The 21,112-nt window shown below is 44.7% G+C and overlaps 1 protein-coding gene across 5 annotated transcripts in view; it reads right to left on the bottom strand.

Moving 5' to 3' along the window:
• The window catches only part of COL27A1 (collagen type XXVII alpha 1 chain), a 255,431-nt gene that overhangs the window by 110,897 nt on the left and 123,422 nt on the right, over positions 1 to 21,112 (bottom strand). For all 5 annotated transcript variants that reach the window (XM_081179610.1, XM_081179608.1, XM_081179609.1 and 2 more), the window contains 10 exons: positions 20,864 to 20,917; positions 19,673 to 19,717; positions 15,635 to 15,688; positions 14,058 to 14,111; positions 13,541 to 13,594; positions 6,882 to 6,935; positions 6,455 to 6,508; positions 4,875 to 4,919; positions 2,708 to 2,761; positions 317 to 361 (listed from right to left, as the gene is read on the bottom strand). In XM_081179610.1, coding sequence (XP_081035736.1) covers positions 317 to 361; positions 2,708 to 2,761; positions 4,875 to 4,919; positions 6,455 to 6,508; positions 6,882 to 6,935; positions 13,541 to 13,594; positions 14,058 to 14,111; positions 15,635 to 15,688; positions 19,673 to 19,717; positions 20,864 to 20,917 — 513 coding nt within the window. The remainder of the gene's footprint in view (positions 1 to 316; positions 362 to 2,707; positions 2,762 to 4,874; positions 4,920 to 6,454; positions 6,509 to 6,881; positions 6,936 to 13,540; positions 13,595 to 14,057; positions 14,112 to 15,634; positions 15,689 to 19,672; positions 19,718 to 20,863; positions 20,918 to 21,112) is intronic.

Raw genomic sequence — 21,112 nt, 5'->3', positions numbered from 1 at the left:
ACAATGACAATAAAGATATCGTATCGTAGGTATCTTTGGGCATACATGCTCCACACAGGGTCAAATTGCATCGTGAGTTTTGGAGTCTTTAAATCTACATATAACAATTTCCTGTTCAGACACATGTACATTTTTACAACTGTATCTTGCACACTTCAGGGAATTGCTGCTCTGATAATACAACATTTTCAGATCCAGAAAGGTGGCTTTCCTGGGCAGCCACAGCTACAGCCATCAAAGCTACTGTGAACAAACAAATCACTATCATGCCATGGGGTCAAGGAGAAATGAGCAAAATGCTCTGCAAGACATTTACCTGATCACCAACTTTTCCTGGTCGCCCTGGATTCCCTGGTTCACCCTGAATCAAGACAAGAGAGAAGCACTAGAGTAGGATTACTACTTGCCATTCATGTGACACTTAAAATTTTGCAAAGTGTTTTTCAGACTTATTACTGTGACAGACAGGTTTGCTCATGAATGTAGAGTTCAAAGAAGAATTCTTTATTCACTAGACTCTCTGCTTCCCAACTGCAGTCTTTCCCAACCTGGTGACTTCCAAAGCTGACTGGGGCTGAAGGGAGATGTACTCTAAAACATCCCAACTCTTTAAAACAGTCATGGCTTCCCTAAAAAATCCCGGGAGCTGTAGTTCACCAAGGGTGCTGAGAGCTCTTAGGAGGTGCCTCACAGAGCTAACGACTCTCAGCACTCTGAGCAAACTACACTTCCCAGGAATCTTGGGGTAAAGCGCTATAATAAACATACAGTGCAGATGGGGTCTGTCTTGACTGAGGGCCATTTTACTCTTGGCACAGATAGGATTCTTCCAGTTTACTGAAAGTCCACACAGGGTAACAAATGAGAAGGCATGCCTTTACACAGTGGTGAAAAACCTGGGTGGCACTGTGGTCTAAACCACTGAGCCTAGGGCTCGGAAGGTCGGCGGTTTGAATCCCCGCGACAGGGTGAGCTCCTGTTGCTCGGTCCCTGCTCCTGCCAACCCAGCAGTTCAAAAGCACATCAAAGTGCAAGTAGATAAATAGGTACCGCTCCGGCGAGAAGGTAAACGGTGGTTTCCGTGCGCTGCTCTGGTTTTGCCAGAAGTGGCTTGGCCATCCTGGCCACATGACCCGGAAAAACTGTCTGTGGACAAAGGTCAGCTCCCTCGGCCAGTAAAGCGAGATGAGCGCTGCAACCCCAAAGTCGTTGACGACTGGACTTAACTGCCAGGGGTCCTTTACCTTTAGGGACCCTTACCAAGCCATATCCCTCATTAGCTCTGATCCATGCCCTCTTGAATTGATATGGCTTGGCTGGAATGCCACTGAACTATGGTAATGCCTGACTTCCCCAGATAGAAGACGGAGATGTTGGGTGAAGATATATTGGACTCTTGAGTGGCTGGAATGTAGTCTATTATACAGAGGTAAGGATCTCTTCCAGTGCTCTGCCCACCCTTGGTTCATGTGACATCCAGCACTCTCATGTGGCCCCTGGAAAGTTCCCCAGAAGGGAATGTGGCCCCTCGGACTGAAAGAGGTTCTCTGCTCTTGTCTTTGCAAAACTGTGGTGGACAAATGCCAGGGATCCACTTCAAACTGTAAGTACAACATGGATAAAGGACACCCTTCCTCTCTTCACACACTAGAGTTTTCACCACAACATGATAATGTGACACAGGCTCAATTCAGAAACCACAGCAAACCATGGTTTGAGTTTCCAAACATACAGAGAAAGCTGCTTTGCTGTTCTGGTTTCCCATTAGGGTGCTACAGCCTCGGGAAGTAAAGCAAAGATTGTAACTCTGGTTTGCCATTTCAGACTTCCTACAGAGGCTGGTTTATAAACACACTCTAAGCCACAGTTGCTCAGTTTGGAGGCCATGGTTTGTCAACGCAGACAACTTACTAAGACCACAGTTAAGCTCCCTTAACCATGGCTTGATGTGATCTCTGAACTGAGCCATGAAGCACAGAGGAGCAATAAGGCTCAGCAGAGCCTAGGTCTTCTGGGCAGGCCCAGTATTGCTCCTATATTCAGTACAGCACCTAGCACCTAGCGCTAACCAAAAAAAATATATTAAAGAGTAGCAGAGATTTAACCAAGCTGCAAATATGCTGAAAATCGTGCAAAGGGCATGGTTGCCTGGCAGTAAAGCATCCAATTAGCACAGCATTTACACAGGATGTGGCAGTGGGGGCGAGGGGAGGGGAGTCTTATGGCAACAGCAGCTGCATTCTCTCGGGTTCCATGCCCCATGATTACAGAAAGGCTGCTTGGGATGCCTTGTTGTTCTTCAGTTTCAAGAGTTACATTTTTTTATCTCTGGAAGGAATCGGAAGGGGAGAGAAGCATGCCCTAGAACTATTTGGGGGGGGGAGAGGGGGGGGGAGAGAGAGAGATGGAGAAAATCCAAAACAGATTGATGGAAAGAAAAAGGATGGTGGTGGGGAGGGAAGACATTTTAAAATGGTTAATAATAAAACTCTGTGGCTTCCAAAAATATGCACCATCATTCTTTCTGCCACAGAAACCACCATGAGTAGGAATTTCCAGAGCAAGAAAGAATAGTAAAAAATGGCCATTTGAAGCAACTTTCAAATGCACAGCATGTTGAAACTTAAGCAGTAGGGTTCCCTGGATTTTAACACCACGTTTTACCCAAATGCCTCCCTTCTTGTGTCTAAAACAAAGCCATCTTTACCTTTAAGCCATCAGGGCCTGGTTTGCCTGGAAATCCTTTCCTGCCAAGTGGACCCTGAAAAATGACACACACATACAAGTGCAGAAAACACTGTCAGGAGCAGAAGCAAGAGGCACAGGAATCAGTACAAACATGACTGCTTTATCTGTAAGTTGGTTTGGACTATGTAAGGTAACATCCAGGCCACACACTTCTTCTCCCAAAGAATCATGGGGATTGTAGCTTTGTGAGGGGTAAAATACAGTGCCCTGGGGAAAACCATATGCGTTAAATGTGCTTTGAATCCCATGGATTTGACTTATGAATATGACAAGGTCACATTTTGGGGGGAGGGGGGAGCAACTAATAAATGTAAATAACCATCATCATGTGGGCTAGAACCTCCACAGCTGCCTCAGCCTGAGTTGGAGAGAATTACAGGTCACCAAATTCAACCAAATTAGTCAGCATGCCCTTAAAGAAGCCTTTCTGTAACCTGTCAGACCAGTTAGGAACTGGGAGAAGGTTGCAAAAACAAGATGGCCTGACTCTGAAGGGTATTCAGCCCCTGTCCCATGAAGGTTTATGGATTAATTAAAATAATTCAGTCCCTCCTTTCTGTATGTGCTGACCCTCAAGCCAATCTAACCATTAGTTATGAAATACATTAAAATGGTGTGTGTGTGTGTGTGTGTGTGTGTGTGTGTGTGTGTGTGTATTCATTACATATATATTCATTACAAACAAAGCAGCAATGAACAAAAAATGAGTACCAACTGAAATAGTTTCACTGAAATAACAGGACCTTGACCAAGTATCTAAAAGCAAGCAGGGGACAAGCCAAGTGCATATTCTGGTTACCAAAACAGGGCTGTCAGTTACCTTTTTATATATATAAAAAAAGGTGGGTGTGGAAGCAGAGATTCAAACCTGTTCAGAGCGCGGCGGTGAGCAAAATGCACTCTGCACATGCTCAGAGCACTCTTTTTATTATTATTCAACATGTTTGAAGTGTGAACCATTCAAAATATATTCTGGGTTCAAAGCCATGGGGATAAGGGGGCGGGGGAAGGAATGGTTGAAATTAAGCCCTGGTTAGAAACTGGCTGTGACAGAAAAGTTTGTTTGGTGGGCAGGCTGGGTCACCAAGTGTTTGTTTTTTCCCCTGCCAGCAAATGGTCGACTGGCAACAGCGTTTGATTGGCCAGAGTTCCGGGGGAGGGATACGATTGGTTTGCAGAGGTTATACAGGTTTCAGGTTGGGAGAGAGGGTGAAGGGGTTCTGAGGGGAAAGGAGATACACTCTGAGGAGACTATCCATAGGGAGAGGACAGAGCCTCGCAGCTGGGATAGGGAGACCAGGCTGAGGGTCTGGGGAAGGTGTCCAGACAGGAGTATGCCGGGAGGGCTGAGTCTGAGCCAGGAGAGACAGATCCTATGGGAATTCAGGCTCCCTGAGGGGTCAGTCTAGCCAGGAAGGGAGAATTCTTCTAGGTACTGAAGACTCCCAACCCAGTGACAAGGGGGGAGGAGATCCCCTGGGTCTGTAATACCATTTATAATATCTCAGGTGTGGGATTGTTAAGAGAGGGGGTAACTGAGGAAAAATGCCCTTCACTCATGAACCAAAGGATTAAGCTGTGAGGGAAGTGGTATAGTGTTGAAAGTATTGTATTATCTAAGTGACAGACACTGATTTGAACATTTTACCATTTCTTTGGGAAACCTGAATATTTATCTACCTGAAGTGTACCAACTGATGTTTAGTAACTGAAGTTAAAGAGTTGTACCTACAATATTGTGTTTAAGCCTGAGACATCTTAACTTACTTACAAGTAAGTAAGTTAAATTCTACCTGAAAGAACTCGTTTCCTGGCCCACTTTGTGTCATAAACGTCCTTTGTTTAATAAAACTTTTTGTGTTCGTTTTATTAACTTCTGCCTGAGACTCTAAATCAATAAGTTTTCCCTCACACAAGTCCCTTACTAGATAATCTGGGGTAAATTATAGAAATTTGCATAATTGGTGTACCGTGAGGTGGTCGCACTAAATATAATTGAGGGCTGGCCCAACGGCGCCAGGGTGAGAAAGTGCCGTTGTGCCGTCTCACTCACAAAGCAAAATAAAAATGTAAAAAAACTCCCCACACCTGCCCACAACAACGACAGCCCTCTTCATCTCTCTTACCTCTGCCCCTGGGATGCCAGGTGGTCCCACTGGTCCTTCATCACCCTGGATCACAAAAGGAAAATGGGAGACAGGTCAAAACAGGGCTGTCACCCAGTTAGGCAGTTAATTCATAAAATGGGTTTTATTTGGTTCATTAGTAAGTTGCAGGAGAGCAAAGTCAAGTAATTGTTCTAGAAGGAAAAAGCATCTTCTCTCTGGGTTGTATCCAATGCTAGTCCTACTCAAGAGTTGACCTATTGAAAGTAATGAGCATGATGGACTTAATTTCAGTGGTTCTACTCTGAGTTGGCTTACTCTGAGTTGGCTTACAACCCTTTATTATTTTTAAAAGATGCAAGCACCACCTGGTGCAACTACTGCAAAGTATTTTCCTGGAAGAGGGAAGCAGTACATCAGAAAAGGATCTCCGGATTGCCATGAGTCATCAAGGTGGTTTGGCTGCAAATTAAACAAGAAAGGCAAATGCAAATTTAAGCTGCATTAATCAAAGTGGAATGAGGTCAAAGGAAGGCGAGGAAGATGGTCAGCAGCATGGAAAGAAAGTCCTGTGAGGAAAGGCAGAAGGAACAGAAGAGACTTCCAGCCCACCAATACTGCACATGCCAGAGCCCATTTATGGTGGACTAAAGGGCTCTGTCACCCTTTTAAAAAACCGAAGTGGACTTTGCAGTTTGGAAAGCAATGGGAAAATTAATTGAAAAGTGCAGGATGAATGAATGGTTAATGGAAATGCATATAAACAGCCCACAAGAAAATCAGTGTGAAAGCAGGATGAATACCTGTTGTATACCTGCCCTACAAATCAGGAAATAATGCTCTATCAAGACCAAATATAATTTAACCTCCAAGTCAGCTTTATGCAAGTGAATCAGGATGTCTGCTCAATAAATATTTTATTTATTGCATTTATGTCCCACCTTTATTCAAAGAGCTCAAGGTGACATACATGGTTCTCCCATTCCCAGTTTTGATTTCACAATTACCCTGCGATTGGGCTGAGAGGCACTGATTGGCCCAAGGTCCCCCAGTGAGTTTCCTGGCTGAACCCCTAACTCCCAATGTCCTAGTCTGGCCCTCTACTCTCTATACCACCACTGGCCCCAGATTAGTGGTCTGGAGGGACCCAGACGGGGAGATGGGGGGGGGGGAGACATGGCAAAATATATAGGGCTGCTACTTATAGGAGGTCCATGGCTTGTTCTCTACAGCCTCAGAGAGCAGGACTTGATCCTAATGGGTTACAGGATGTGTTGGACTGAACATAAGGAGACACTTATTGTTCACAAGGGCAGTTTGGCAATGGACCCAGTTGCCAGAGTGGTGATGCTCTCTCTCTACCTCTCTTCAAGCAGAAGCTGGCTAGGGAGAGCCACCTGTCAGATTTCTTGCATCAAGCAGAATTGGAAGGGGGCTGGACTAGATAATCTACAAGTTCAGTTGTATAACGCTATGAAAGAAAGGAAGTTTGCTTAAAGCAGGAAAGGTGTCTGAAGCCATGGCCAAGCCAGTGCCCTCCAGTAGGTTTGGACTACGCAGCATGGCCAAAGACATGTCAGCATCTCCTGCTCCTTTCTTACCTCTTGGCCAGGTAGTCCCCTGGGGCCAGGTAACCCACGTGCTCCTGGTTTTCCCTGCAACAGACAAGGGGGGGGGGAGTGGGGAAGGCTGAGAAAAAACACACAAGCTTCCAAGGGCTCATCGAAACACAGAGTGAAAGCTGCCTTCCAGTGTGTGTTGCCACAGGACGGCATCCAACATCAATTCTGTTGCAGATTGAGAGGGGAGAGAGACCAAGAGAGAAAAAAGAAATCTGTTCCAGCTCTCTTGGAGCCATCTCAACACAAACAAGCCCTAAAAACCAGAGCTTTGGCCATGACTATCTGCAGGGATCTCCAGGATTTTTCCTCTTCCTCTCCTTACCCAGCCATTCTTTCTTTGGTTCTTTCATATGCACTGGCACTTGCCAAGAAAAATGCAAAGTCTGTTTATTTCAGCACCACTCACCTTAATGCCTTCGGGGCCATTTTGTCCTGGTGGGCCAATGTCACCTGGAAAGCCCTAGAGAGCATCAGACAGAAATGGTGTTAAAACAACAAGGTCCCCAAGCTAAAGCTTCACACACCAGGCATTGGGAGGAGAGAGCTAGCCTGTTGCCTGCTGAAATAAACCAGGCTCATTGTAGTGTAGCAAGACCAGCACCAAAAACTTTTTTGTTGGTCAACTCTTGTTTTGCTATGTACCTATATACTTAAGCCTAGACTGGAGGGGGGTTGTGTGTGTAATGTTGATTTTATTCTGTGGTTGCCAAATTGTTGATTTTTTGCTTCTTCTATAGGCTGAGGGAACACTGAAGCTAGGTCCAGTATTATAGCTAGATATAAAGGCTTATTCAGTGGAGTGACCAAAACACTCTCTCTCAAACCATAGTGCCTTAAGTGGCTGCATGAAGCTACTATACAGTACATACGTACAAACATTATTTTATTTGTATGCCACCTTTCCAGGATTCAAACCATGCTCAAGGCTGCTTACAACATGGAAAAACATAACTGCAACATAAGAAAGTAGACATAAACAATAAATAAAACACATCAAAAATACACAACCAAGCTGATAAATTTCCACATAAATCATTAAATCTTAAAACAGAGATACAAAAAAATAATATCAGTAGCAATAAAAACCAGTAAACAATACCCCATTCTAAGAGTCTGTTCATCAGCCTCAGCTCTTGCAGCTGGTCAGTTGGGGCCCCGTCCTCCCAGGCCAGGTGGGAAAAGGCCAGCAAGGCAGGGAGCAGGTTTTCCTGCTTACAGTAGGTCTGAACCCAGTAACTAATCAAAATAATGTCTGTTCTTTTGGTTCTTTTGCCTATCATACCATGCCTAAAATCTGGGGCACTGTATAAATAATAACTTGCGGGCATTGGAGAGCAGGCTGATTTGGATTGGGACTCAGGGATTGTGGGGAGTTGCTCCCAACTGTGGTCTCAATTTGGTCAGGGGAGGGACATGTCTGCTAATTGGGGAAGGACTGTGGTTCAGCAGTAGAGCATCTTCTCTGCATGGAGAAGGTCCAGGGTCCATCCCAGCATCTCCAGGTAGAACCAGTCAGTGTGGACAATGCTGAACTTGATGAACCAAGGATCTGACTCAGTATAAGGGAACTGTTAATCTTCCCATTTGCATGCGCCCCACCCCCACTTGCAATTAACTTCAGAAATCTGCTAATTGTCTGAACAATATCTTATGCTGTAGAATATAAGAGCCTGGAGAAGAGAAGACTGAGAGGTGATGGGATAGCCATCTTCAAATATCTCAAGCGCTGTCTCATAGATGATGGAGCAAGCTTGTTCTCCCCTGCTCTGGAGGGTAGGGCCTGAACCAAGGGATTCAACTTACAAGAAAGGAGATTCCGACTAAACATTAAGAAATAACTTTCTGACACTAAGAGCTGTTCCACAGTGGGAAAGTCTCCTTTGGAAGACTGTAGACTCTCCTTCCTTGGAAGTTTTTAAGCAGAGGTTGGATGGCCGCCTGTCAGGGATGCTTTGGTTGATATTCCTGCATTGCAGGGGGCTGAACTAGATGACCCTTGGGGTCCCTTCCAGCCCGATAATTCTATGAATGTGTTGTTTGTTCCTTAGCATAAATCAATCCTTCTTTGTCATGAAAACTTTCCCCTTTCTCTCAGCTAAAGATGTGCTTATGTCAGCAAATGTTTCCTTGGCACGACACAGCAAAGGCAGTCCCCATTCAATTCTTTCCGCATTTAGAGTCAGCAGCTAGTCATGTTTTCTTGAACAAATAAATCAAAGCATTGCAAGCTTGACCAAGAAGAGTGGGGGGGGGGGAGCAGACTTGGCATTGCAAATGGAGAGGTGACGACATGCTCATTAGCTGGAGCACTTGACGTTTAACACCAACCCCATTTTTCGCCCACAATCCATTCAACTAAGGAAACAAAGAAAGCCACAGTCCAAGCCAATATTAACAAAGAGAAAGATTATCAAGTGATACCACTCAATGGAGAGCTGTTCCAGACCCAGCAAAATTCCAGAACATTGACTGCGGGGGGGGGGGGGAGCTGGTGGTGTGAGCCAATATTTGAAACCATGCGCCAATGATGCACATGTCTTTTTAAAAGAGCTGATGCTGACCTTTAAAGCCCTAAATGGCTTTGGCCCTGTATACCTGAAGGAGCGTCTCCAACCCCGTTGTTCAGCCTGGACACTGAGATCCAGCACTGATGTTACAGGGAACCAGGCAGGGGGCCATTTTGGTAGTGGTGCCCTCCCTGGAACACCCTCCCATCAGATATCAAGGAGATAAAGAATTACAGAATTTTTAGAAAGGAATCTTAAGGCAGCCCTGTATAGGGAAATTTTTAATTGTTTATATGTGTGTTCGAAGCCACCCAGAGTGGCTGGGCCAACCCAGTCAGATGGGCAGGGCATAAATAATAAAATGATATTGATGATGATGTACTAAGAACCAGAATCAGAGCTGAGGTCCATGTAGTTCAACATCCTGCTTCCCACAGTGGCCTTAAACATGCTTCCAGACAGGCAACAAGCAGTGTCCAACTCTCTTTGTCTCTCTCTCACACATAGCCAGTGTGTGCCCTCCCACCCCACTGGCAACCCAGTGGCATTCTGCCTTCTCTGAATGTGGAAGATTCATAACTGTTAATAGATCTGCCCTCCATCAATTACAAACTGGTCCAGGCTAATGACAGCTCAGTCCTCCACTAATTACAATGCCACAAAGACATCGGAAGTGCTCTTCTGGATCATGCCAAGGGCCCATCTAGTTCAGCATCCTTTTCTCACAGCAGCTAACCAGATGCTCATGGGAAGCTCGCAAGCAATGCAGAAGTATTCCCCTCACCTGCGATTCCCAGCAACTGGTATTCAAAGGCACCAGTGGTGGTTGGTATCCATTGGGACTGGTGGGGCAGAAGGCAGGGGCACCAACATCAGGTGCAGCCAAAGCCAATGATAGACAAGCCTACTGATTCGGGTTTTGTCCCCATCCTCCTCCCTGTTGAGTCCTACAAAGGGAACATTGAGGAGGAGGAGTTGGCAGCCTTGGCCACCCCTCGGCTGAGGGCACTGCCCCATTTGGCCTTATGAACTAACCTCCGCCAAGAGGCATACTGCCTCCAACAGTGGATGGAGAGCACAGCCATCATGGCTACAAGCCACTGATAGCCCTTAACCTCAATCTAAGCCAGTGGCGATCACCACATCTTGTGTTGGGGCTGGCATCAGTCCAGCCCTCTGACACTGTTTCTGCTTGGTATCACTGCCTGTTGACCTGTCCTCTCAAAGCATATGAAGAGTGACAACAGCACTCTTATTGGTCAGGGATGGAGAAACTCTGGCCTTCCAAATGTTGTCAGACTACAACTCCCATCATCCCTGACCAATGTTCATGCTGCTTGGGGCTGGTGGGAGTTGGAGTCCAACAACATCCAAGATAGCTCAGTTGGTAGAACACGAGACTCTTAATCTTAAGGTCATGGGTTCAAATCCCAGTTTGGCAGGAAGCTGGAGTAGATGACCCTAATGGTCCCAACTTTACAATTCTATGAACATCTAGGGGGCCACAGGATCCTCACTCCTGTTTTGGGCAATGATATGGCTTGGGCTCACAGGGAACAGGCAATTGAATGAGTAGCAGTAACCTTGGTGAGGAGGAGGAGACCCACTCAGTGAAGGCATCCTTCTGAGGGCATCTTGTCTGGGGGCCTGCAAAACCTGGAGCTGGTGCTGACTCATGGTAATAAATTCAGTACATTAATACAAGCCTGTATGAAAACATACTTCCTTTTGTCCTTCCTGAACCTATTGCTCATCAACCTTTGGCCTGCCAGATGTTGTTGGACTCCAACTCCCAGCAGCCTCAGCCAGCAAGTCTAGTGGTCATGGGGGATATGAGCTGTAGTCCAGAAACATCTGGGGAGCCACAGATTCCTCATACCTAGCATGCCCTGTCTATCCCAACTGCAGAATTAGAAATCAATTGCTTCATATTGCTAAGGGTGGAATTTTAAACACTGTGTGTGTAAATGCTGTGTTGCTACAATTCTGCCTTTTTAATATTATTGTTTTATATTGCCTTGTGGTTTTTCAGTTTCATTGTCTGATTTATTCTTTTGTTCATTTGTAAACTGATTAGGGACTGTTTAGTAGTAAGCAATATATAAATATATGAAATGAATAAATATCCTTCAATTGGAAGCCCCAAGTTCATCTTTAACAGGGATGATTAAATGGTGCAACTCAAACCCCATGCACACACTGAACCCAGCGGAGTTTACTTTAAAGGATGGACATTGTTGTTGTTGTTGTTATTTATTATTTATACCTATTCGGTCTTTTTATGAAAAGAAAACTCAAAGTCACCTACAATATAGGAATATAGGGCAGGGAACCTGAGGCTCTCCAGGGGCTGCTGGAGCCCAGCCAATGGTCAGGGCTGATGTGAGTCAGGAGTTCAGTAATATCTAGAAGGCTACAAGTTCCTCACTACAAAAATGAATATGCATAGGATCAGATGCCACACCTCATTCCATGTATCATTTTTTGGGTGAGACTTGCCATAGGAAATGTCTCCCTCATTGCACCAGTAACATAAAATATTCTATGAACACAAAGGTGGCTAAGATCCCATCGGCTCTTCCTGCCCCACAGCCCCACTCCCACCAGAACTGTGACGTGGGAAATATTCATACTACCAACAGGACTCTGCCTTATACTGAGTTCCTCCATCTCAGCAGTTTCTAACCTGACTGGCAGCAGCTCTGCACAATTTCATCCTAGTGCTAGCTAGAGATTCCGTGGATCAAAGCTGTGAATGTCTGCCTGCGAAGCGGATGCTCTATCATTGAACTACAGCCTCCCCCACTGATTGTGACAGTTGTACAGTGGTACGTCGGTTTACAGATGATTCAGGTTACAGACTCCGCTAACCCAGAAATAGTACTTCGGGTTAAGAACTTTGCTTCAGGATGAGAAAAGAAATTGGGCGGCGGCAGCGCAGCGGCAGGGGGAGGCCCCACTAGCTAAAGTGGTACCTCAGGTTAAGAACGGACCTCCAGAACGAATTAAGTTCTTAACCTGAGGTACCACTGTATATTACTGGAGCAGTGCAAGAGGCAGCCAAGGGAGGGGGAGCAACTTTGCACCAGCAACCACATTGCAAAAATAACCAAAGGACCTGGGCTTAAATTAGCCTTCTTCAGGAAGATAGGTGGTGCTCTTTAAATATTTAGTGTTTCATCCTGTTCCTTATATAAAAGAATGCTGGACAATACTCAACCACTGCCTCATCACATACATGAACGAGAGAAACTGTAGTAAACTTCACAGGACAGCCATTCCGAAAAATATAATTCATTGAAACTAATCCAGAACCTCACCACAAGCTTTTAAGACTCATTATTTTGACTATGGCACAAACTGTTTTGATGCATACAATTTCATAATATAAACCATTTCTCTTTTAAACCTATCCATGTTCTGCCTTTCCTCTCTGACATGTTTATAGGATGCTAGTTCAGCCACCAAGACCGTGTCCCGTTACTTAAATAGCCTTTATTTATTTTAACCCCGTTGGCTTTCTAATGGATTTCTAGTATCTGCCAAAGACTATTCCTGATACAAACATATTAATAACTGAGGGCTGACCAATATGGTGGGGAGCTTTCCTGGATGAAGTCCTTTCTTTATTTTCCTTCTTTTCCTCTCATTTCAGCCAAATGAGTCCCTACAACCAAAAAATATGACCCAGCTGCTTCAAGTGATGAGGGTGCTCCACTAGACTCCTAAGTTATGTCCCGTCTGTTACAGCAAACCCAAAAAGGAGTTTCGGGGCACAAGCATTATGCTGATTACAAAAAGACATCAATGGGCAAAGCAGGCCTGGGCCTACGAAAGCTTATGTCACAAGAAATCTACTAGTCTTTTGAAGCTGATACCAGATTCCATTTTGCCCACTCAGCCCTAAACAGTGGGGCAGGAGCTCACTGTGACAGCTCCCAAAGCCACGCCCCCCCCAAGCTGTGGGAGCTGGTGCCTATTGGGACTGGTAGAATGGGAAGCAGGGAGACCAACAGCAAGTAGAGCCAATGACAGGCAGAGGCTGCCTAATTCTGGTTTTGTCACCATCATCCTCCCACCTAAGTTATACAAGGGTAACACAGAGGCTATGAAGGAGGACGCTGATAGGAAGTTCCACCGCACTAGACTGGATGCATGTAAGAAGTAGGCAGCTGTAGGCTGGCTGAGTGCGGGGTGAGGTTGATGGGGCACAGTCCCATTTGCCCCATTGAGACAGCCTTCCCTGCTCCCAGGAAGGGTCCAAGCCTGCAGGCAGCTGTGTTGATCCATTTTGGATTCCCCCAGGCATCTGGGTGGCCACTCTAAGAACAGGAAGCTGGACTGGATGGGTCCTTGGCTTGATCCAGCAGGGCTCTTCTTACATTCATTTTACTTGCCTTTTAAAAAAATGTAATAAGCAAGGGGGTCGGATTCAGAGAAGTGGATGAATATTAAGGAAGGAAGGATGACCAGCTCAGGATAGAATGCGGTTTAAGAAGAAACCAACTAAAAAAATGGCAATAGGTCTCCAAAGGAAGAAGCCATCTTGAACTCGTACCTCAGGGCCAGGTGATCCTGGAATTCCAACTGCACCTTTGTCACCGATCTTCCCCTGTGAAAAACCAGAAGGGGAACAATGATTCAAGAGAGGGCTTTTTAAGATTGAGGCAGTCAAGCTGGGTGCTCACCTATTGAAATGCTCCTACATAAAACATAAAACCAATATACCCTTCCACCTAGAAAACTAGCAGGTCAGGACTAGGTTTGCTTTCTACCTGGCTTACCAAGAAAATACTTTTTTCACGGGGACACATTCAATCACCTTTTATTTTCTTATATTTACATACCACCTTTCTTCTCCCCAGTAATCCAGCCTTCCCCAATCTTGGGTCCCTAGATGTTGTTGCACTACAAACCCCAACACCCTCATCCATGGCCAATGGTCAGGAATGATGGGAGCTGTAATCCTAAAACAACTGGGGACAAGGTTGCTCTAGCCATTACGCTGGTTCTGAGTAGTAGACTACTGGCAGAAGCCTTTATGGGTTAAAATGGAAACAGGAGCAGTTACTTACAGCGGGTCCTGGCTTTCCTCTGGCACCTGGCATCCCAGGTGAACCTTGGCTACCCTGAAAAACAGAAGAGAAGCTTCTAGAGGACAGCCCCAGGCAAGAATGTGCAACAGTCAGGGACGATGGGAGTTGTAGCCCAGCAAAATCAGTATGCTCCAGCCCTAAGCATGACAACTCACTACAAATTGGGGCCAACGCAATATGTTTTGGCACCTGAGGAGAACCACAAAATTGTGTCCGCACTCCCAGCCAGGGAAGAAAGGGTGAGTGAAGATCTACATCAGGAACAAGGGAGAGAATCAAATCAATCTTACCCAATGGTTGAAGTGGGAATCAGAGGCTGTCACAGAGGAAAGGGCCTGCTCTGAATCATGCTGGGTGGGCGCAGAGCCCCAAAGACCCCAGAGGGTAGCCCTTGCCATTTCCTCCCTAGAGGTGGGAGGAGACCGGTAGTGTCTCCTATTCACCAAGAGGCTGCTATGGAGGTGGCATGGTGGGGTGGGGTAGGGTCTACCAAGGAGGCAGCAGATCAGCCTCCAAGGATCTCACTGCAGCAGCGAGTACCTGCTGCTCGAAGTGGTCACCTGACCTTGCCTCATTGGGTGGGTTGGCCCTGCTTCAGGTCAATGCTGATCAAGCATTGGCTGGGGAGGGTGCCCAATATGAATGTTGTCATCAAGGGGGCGGGACTTGTACACTCCCTCTTTGCCTGTTCAAACTGAATACCTGACAAGTGCTGCAGATTCTTCTGGAACTGCCTTAGGCCCCAGGTAGCTTTCCGGACACCAGACATACTGACCAGGCTAATGAGATTCCCCAGCTGCTATTACCAGTTCTTTAGATTGTTGAATAATTCATTGTAATCTTTTACTACTGCAGTTTTGATTGGTAACCACTTTGGTAGTTAGAAAAGGGGCATAAAAATTATATGCGCACACTTTCATAGAAAATGTAACAAGGTGGTAAACAGCGTGAAAACACAATGCTGCAATAATAGCGTTAGTAAAAGCATCAGTACCAAATCAATAAAAATTGGTTGGTAAAAAAATCCTTGGTCCAAAAGACTGTCTGAACAATTCCATTTTTAAAAGACATCTAAAAGAAAATAGGGGCAATTCCTGCCAAATATGTATTTGCAGTGAGTTCCGCAGGGCGTGACCTGCCATGTTAAAAGCTCCCCCGCCCAAAATAAATGTCCCATCAGAAGATCTCATTGATTAAGGTGAAACATTAATGTAATTATTATTAATCACGAAGATAATCTGCTTATTTGTATGCATGCTACTTTTTCATAAAATTGTGTCCAAAGTGGCTCACAACAACACAACAATAAATAAAGCAGTTCAGAAATAATAATTAATACCCGTTTTACAAATAGCATGCACACAAATGAGTCGTGGCAGTCTAATAGCTTTGACTTGAAGAGAAGGTAATTTTAGTAATTTGATAAAAAAAACCAAGAAGTTTTAATTTGAAGGAAAGTGGGTTTGGAGTGCAATAATCTCACTCAAGGGCGGGTGGTGGGTGGGAATCAGGCGCAGCAATTCTCAAGATTAAGATTTATACTTAAAGTCAGTCACCTTGTCTCCTTGGAATCCAACGTCTCCTGGCACACCAGGCACTCCCTGATCACCCTGAACACACACCACCAAAGAAAGTTACAACAGACATCATATCAGGGATAAAACACATGCTCAGGTTAATGGAAAAGGACTTGGTTTTACTGGAGCAGCAGAAATGTCATTTTCCAGGCTTGTTCAAGGCAGGATTGGTGGCAAAAAACCCCAGAGCAAAACAGGACTTCTGAGCAAAGTTGGAGTTTTCCCACACCAATGACAGGAGGACATAACTCATCATGAGGTTCTTCCTTGACAAATCACCAGTCAATTAATGGTGCACAAGAGTGCTTAGAAGTTGTCTAAACCCCTTCTGAATTGGTCCTCTTTTTCAAACCATCTAAATCGGTGGGTGACATCCTCCTCATTCTTCCTTATACCTTGTGAAGGATGAGATTCTCTGTTGCAACTAGTAAGGAGGGCTGCACTACAGTAGGGTCGCCATATAAACCAGAAAATTTCGGTAGTGTCCAGGGATGGGGGCTAAATTCTCAGGAAATGGTCTGTTAGGCAAGCGTTCGCATAACAAGCAGACAATTTCCAGTGATTCCTAAGAGAAAATTTACAATGCATTCCTGACCATGGAATTTTGACCACGAACTGAGGTAAGGCCTGAGGAAAACCCAAGAAAACCCCCTGAAACCTTGCAAGAGACAAACAAGGAAGGAAAGACTACTCTCTTATCTGCTCTCTCTCCCTCCAACCCACCACGATATCTGGCAAAACGGCTCCAATGGGCTAGCAAAACACAAAAAGTAAGGCTCGCTTAAGGCTGCTTATTTTGGTACACTACTACACGCAGGTCTGGCTGTTTGGATATCTGAAACTGCAGTGTGTATAGCAAGGTTTGGGTACTAATTCCTCGTGATCGGATAAGTGAATTTTTGCATGAGTGTTTGGATAGTGGGACTGTGTGTACATAGGATGTTCATACACACAACACATACCAAAAATTCTCCCTTTCAAGTAGAAAGCATAGCAGGCAGCGATTGGACCAACAATTCTCTCCCTGATCTTAGTTGACTTATTTGTGGGGGGTGGGAAGGGTGGACAATTTGAAAAGGGCCACCCCTGCCTGCATCATCAAGTAGTTAAGCCTATCAGTCCACATTTTGCTGTGGATGCAGACTCTTAGAATATTCTCACAGGAGGTGCTTATTCCATGTAAACTTACATATACAGTATATTTTCCCCAAAAGCAGCAAGGCTTCTTCTTCTTTTTTGTCAGGCATTTGGAAAGAATTAGGCAATGCACAGCAAATTATTTACTCTCAAAAATATAAACAACTGAAGGAAATAGCTGCACTGCTGACAACTTCTTATTTTTATTAGAATTTCTAGGCCATCCTAACCCTGGCATGTGAGATGGCCTACAATTTAATACCCTTGTAAAATAGCCAATGAAGCCCTATTAAACAAAAACACACAGTGAAAGTTCTCACCTGTTAACTCTGGCCTCCCAAAGCTAAGCCTGCTAAAAGGATATGTTCACACATTCATGTGGACAACTGGATAAGCACAGCATCCAGTGGTGGCCTTAGGGCCAGCCCTACAATGAGACAAAGTGAGGCAATTGCCTCAGGCAACAGATGCTGCAGTGGGAAGCAGAGGCAAGGCACTGGAGGACTGAGCTAGGTGTGCCACCTCCAGGTGCTGTGGAAGATGTTGCTTGTCACCCGTGTTGAAGAAGGGGAGGGAGGGACCCATGAGGGTCCAATTCTTCCTAGTACTACATGAGGATGAGACTACTGAGTCCACCCTCTTCCATTCCTGTGCAGACTTTATTTTATTGTTATTGTTTATTAAATTTCTACACCACTCTTCAAGGCAGTTTACAATATAAAAACAAAATACATACCATAATAACAAAGAAAAATGCCCCCGCCCCGTCCCTGTCTAGCTACGCTACTGGGATGGAAGCAGACTAATTTATTGCCAAAAATGAGTGGTTTAAAACTATGGGTTGTGTCCAACTAAGTTACACTCAAGAGTAGACCCACTGAAATGAATGGAATTAAAGTTAGTCATTAAAAAAAAATAATCAGTGGGTCTACTCTGATTGGGATACAACCCAATCTTAGTCCTACTTGGTGTAGACCCCTTGAAATTCATGGACATGATGCACTTAGGTACATTAATTTCAATATGTCTACCCTACTTAATACACAAATGTGCACGTCAAGTGACTGTCTGCCCCTAGAGAAAGATCTGGACTGGTCACTGCTGCAAACCATGGGGTTCAGTCTTTTGGGAACATCTGCTGCACAAGGAAACGAACTGGAGTAAAATAACTTGGAGATGTGTGTGTAAGACCCTCCACCAGCAGAGCCACAATGCAGACACACAAAGGGCTGCATCGATTCTACAACACTCTGGTGGAAGGAGAGAGCTTTTGCCAAGCAGGATGTGGGATGCCCTCAAAACCTGTAAGTCCTTCTCCCAGAACTCTGCAAGTCAGCAAGAAGCAGCAGATGGAACAAGTTAGGTCCGGGGATGCTGATCTCATCTGATTTGAGTTAATAATTCGGAAAAGGTTGCTGGCTCCTGGCAGTACAGAGGACATTTTGAGTGCCATGCTGTTGCTGCTGCTGAGCCAGCATCCTGCGCTTCAGACCCTCTCTTGCACATGGGATACTCCCCCCCCCCACCTGGAGCAGAGTAAAGTTGGAGCTCTGTTCTGAATGATTCAGATCCCTCTAGCAGAAAAACCCAGTGGCATGGGGGCTTCTTTCAGGGGTGGTTGTGGGACCCTTTTGCAACCCAAGGGCCAGAGGTGGCAAAAAATAATAATAATACACAGAGCAGCGTTTGTACAGTTGGCTACATTCCAGTCATTCAGAAACACAGAGGTTTCAAAAGGCAGAAACAGGCAAGCAAGAGGAGCGATCGCAGTTCAAGAGTACATTTCAGTCAAGCAGAAGCAGTCAAGGGCTTCTGCAGTTGATCAAGGCTGCGTGAGCAGTGTGGCCTAGTGAGCACTCAAAGGGCCAGACAGAGGAGCTTGTCTATCTGATTAGCTGCTCTGATATATGGGTTTTTAAAATTTTAATGCTTTCCAATCCCATAGGTTTTACAGCATTTTGTCATTACTGGATATTTTACTGCATTTTATTCTTTCTTACTTCAAACATTCAAAAGTTATTATTTATTTATTTAAAAATAAAATAAATTATTGATTATCTAGTTTTCGTTCAGTACACACACACACACACACACACACACACACACGAACAAAGAAAGTAGATATGCTCTCCAACAAAAAAAGGTTTCGAAAAATAAATATATATTCTACAAGATGGACCACAACATAAAAATAATGGGTGGGATCCTACTAAGTCATTCTTAAGAGCTGACCTATTGAAATTAATAGACTTAAATTTCAATGGGTCTACTTTGGGTGTGGCTAATATTGGATCTTATCCAATGCATATTTCACTGTGAAATTAGAATTGCAGAGAAAAATGATGGCAAAATGCATAATCCTAAAGTTTCTTGATGGAGAACAAATTGGTTGATCACCAAATATCTAGCTGTGCATATAAAACCCCAAAGGCTGTGTCTATCTAAGTTATAAGCAGAATAAACCCACTGAAACCAATTGGCCTAATTAATCATATTCATTAATTTCAATGGGTCTACTCTGAGTATACGCTAAGTAGTGCTAATGTTGTACACAACCCCATATTTCTTCCCCAGACAAGTGAACTGATTTTTGCCACCAAAAATGACCAAACAGCCCTAGATCATATTAAATTGTAAGACATTGTTACAGATCCATCCCCTTTAATTCTGGGAACCTTTCACAAAACAAGATGGGACCAATCTTAAGAGTGTTAAATCTTTGTTTTTCCAGTATGTTCTAAACTTAGATATACAGATCAGAAAGACTGGTAAACTAAGGGAGTTGCAAGTAATGAGGTATATATATCACACAGTGTGAAGAAAACAGGGTCTTGCATGCAGAAAGAAAACAACAGTGCAATAAGGGAATATTCAGATCACCTTATCACCTTTCAGTCCACTCTCTCCAGGATTTCCCATCAGCCCCTAACAAAGAGAAAAGAGAGGGTGAGACCAAAGTGAACTGAAGCATTGCCCTTCATTCCAAATCTAAGAGCCACAGAGTGTGAAGAGGCTGAATCAGGGCTGTCCTGAAATATAAGGACGATTCCCATTCACCAAACCATCCATGGAACACATTTGCTTCAGGAAATTCAGATAAAGGGGGAAACATAGAGAAAATATAGGGTTGCAGCCAATGTTAGTCCTACTCAGATTAGGCACACTGAAGTGTCTAGGTGAAGTGAAGTATAGGTGTGGCCAACTTAAGATACATTGGTTTTAATAGGTCTTCTCTAAGCAGAACACAGTTAGCTACAGTCCATTTCCTGGACAGTTTCCATTCCAGTTGGTCATTATAAAAACTAGTACACAATTTCCATTACTGGTGTCTGATTTTTTTCATTTTCCTCTTCCCTCCTTTTTTGTGTTGTGCCATTTAAGATTGTTTTAATGATGCTTCCCTGCCTGTGGCTTCAGGAGATGGGGGCATATTCCATGGTCTTCTAATTGGAGGGTTGGAGTTGTGCTCCACCTTATAGATCACAACACACACTTCTGCATGCAGAACAAATTGTGGGTGCTGGGTTCAGGGGAACCCTAAAGAAAGAAGAATATGACTAAGGGGAGCCTAGCTCAGACGATTTGAAAAACATATGAAGCTGCCTTATACCTTTCACAGGCAAGTCATTGTGCCTGTTTCCTCACCTGTTGTCTACTCTGACCAACAGCTGCTCTTCAAGGATTTCCCCATCACCTGCTACCTGGTCACATTTGGATTGGAGATTCCAGGGGTCATCTGCATGGCAGGCTAGTATTCTAACACTGAACTTGGTTCCATCTCATCTAGCATCTTCTGCTCTAGCCTTTGCTAATATGGTGCCCCCTCTAGGTGCTTTGGAGTACAACTCCCATCAGCCCCAGTAAGCATAGCTGATGGGAGTTGTAGTTGAAAGCATCTGCAGGACACTCCACTGGGAGAGGCTGGTCCACTCTGATTGCTTATGACTCTGTGGAGTCTTTACCAGCCCAACAACCCAATATGGTCTTTGAGCGGCAACACTGGGGATCAAACCTGTGACCTTGTGCTCTGCACCACTGAGCTATGGACTCTGCTTATTGGAAGTCAGTCACCTTTAATCCTTTTGGTCCTGGAAAACCTAAAGGTCCAACTGCACCCATATCGCCCTGGTGAGAAAGAGAGAGAGAGAGAAAAGTGAGGTTTAGGAATGGAGAACAACAAAGCCTTCTGCCTCGGGGGTTGGATGAGATGACGCTTGTGGTCCCTTCCAACTCTACACTTTTATGATTCTATATGGAAAAAGCTCAAGGTCATAAGGAAGGGTGGAATAGGAAACCTGCCTGAAACAGCAGACTTCAGAC

This window comes from Podarcis bocagei (assembly GCF_964188305.1).
Source record: "Podarcis bocagei genome assembly, chromosome: Z".
Lineage (NCBI taxonomy): Eukaryota > Metazoa > Chordata > Lepidosauria > Squamata > Lacertidae > Podarcis > Podarcis bocagei.
This window is presented reverse-complemented; position numbering and strand designations above follow the sequence as displayed.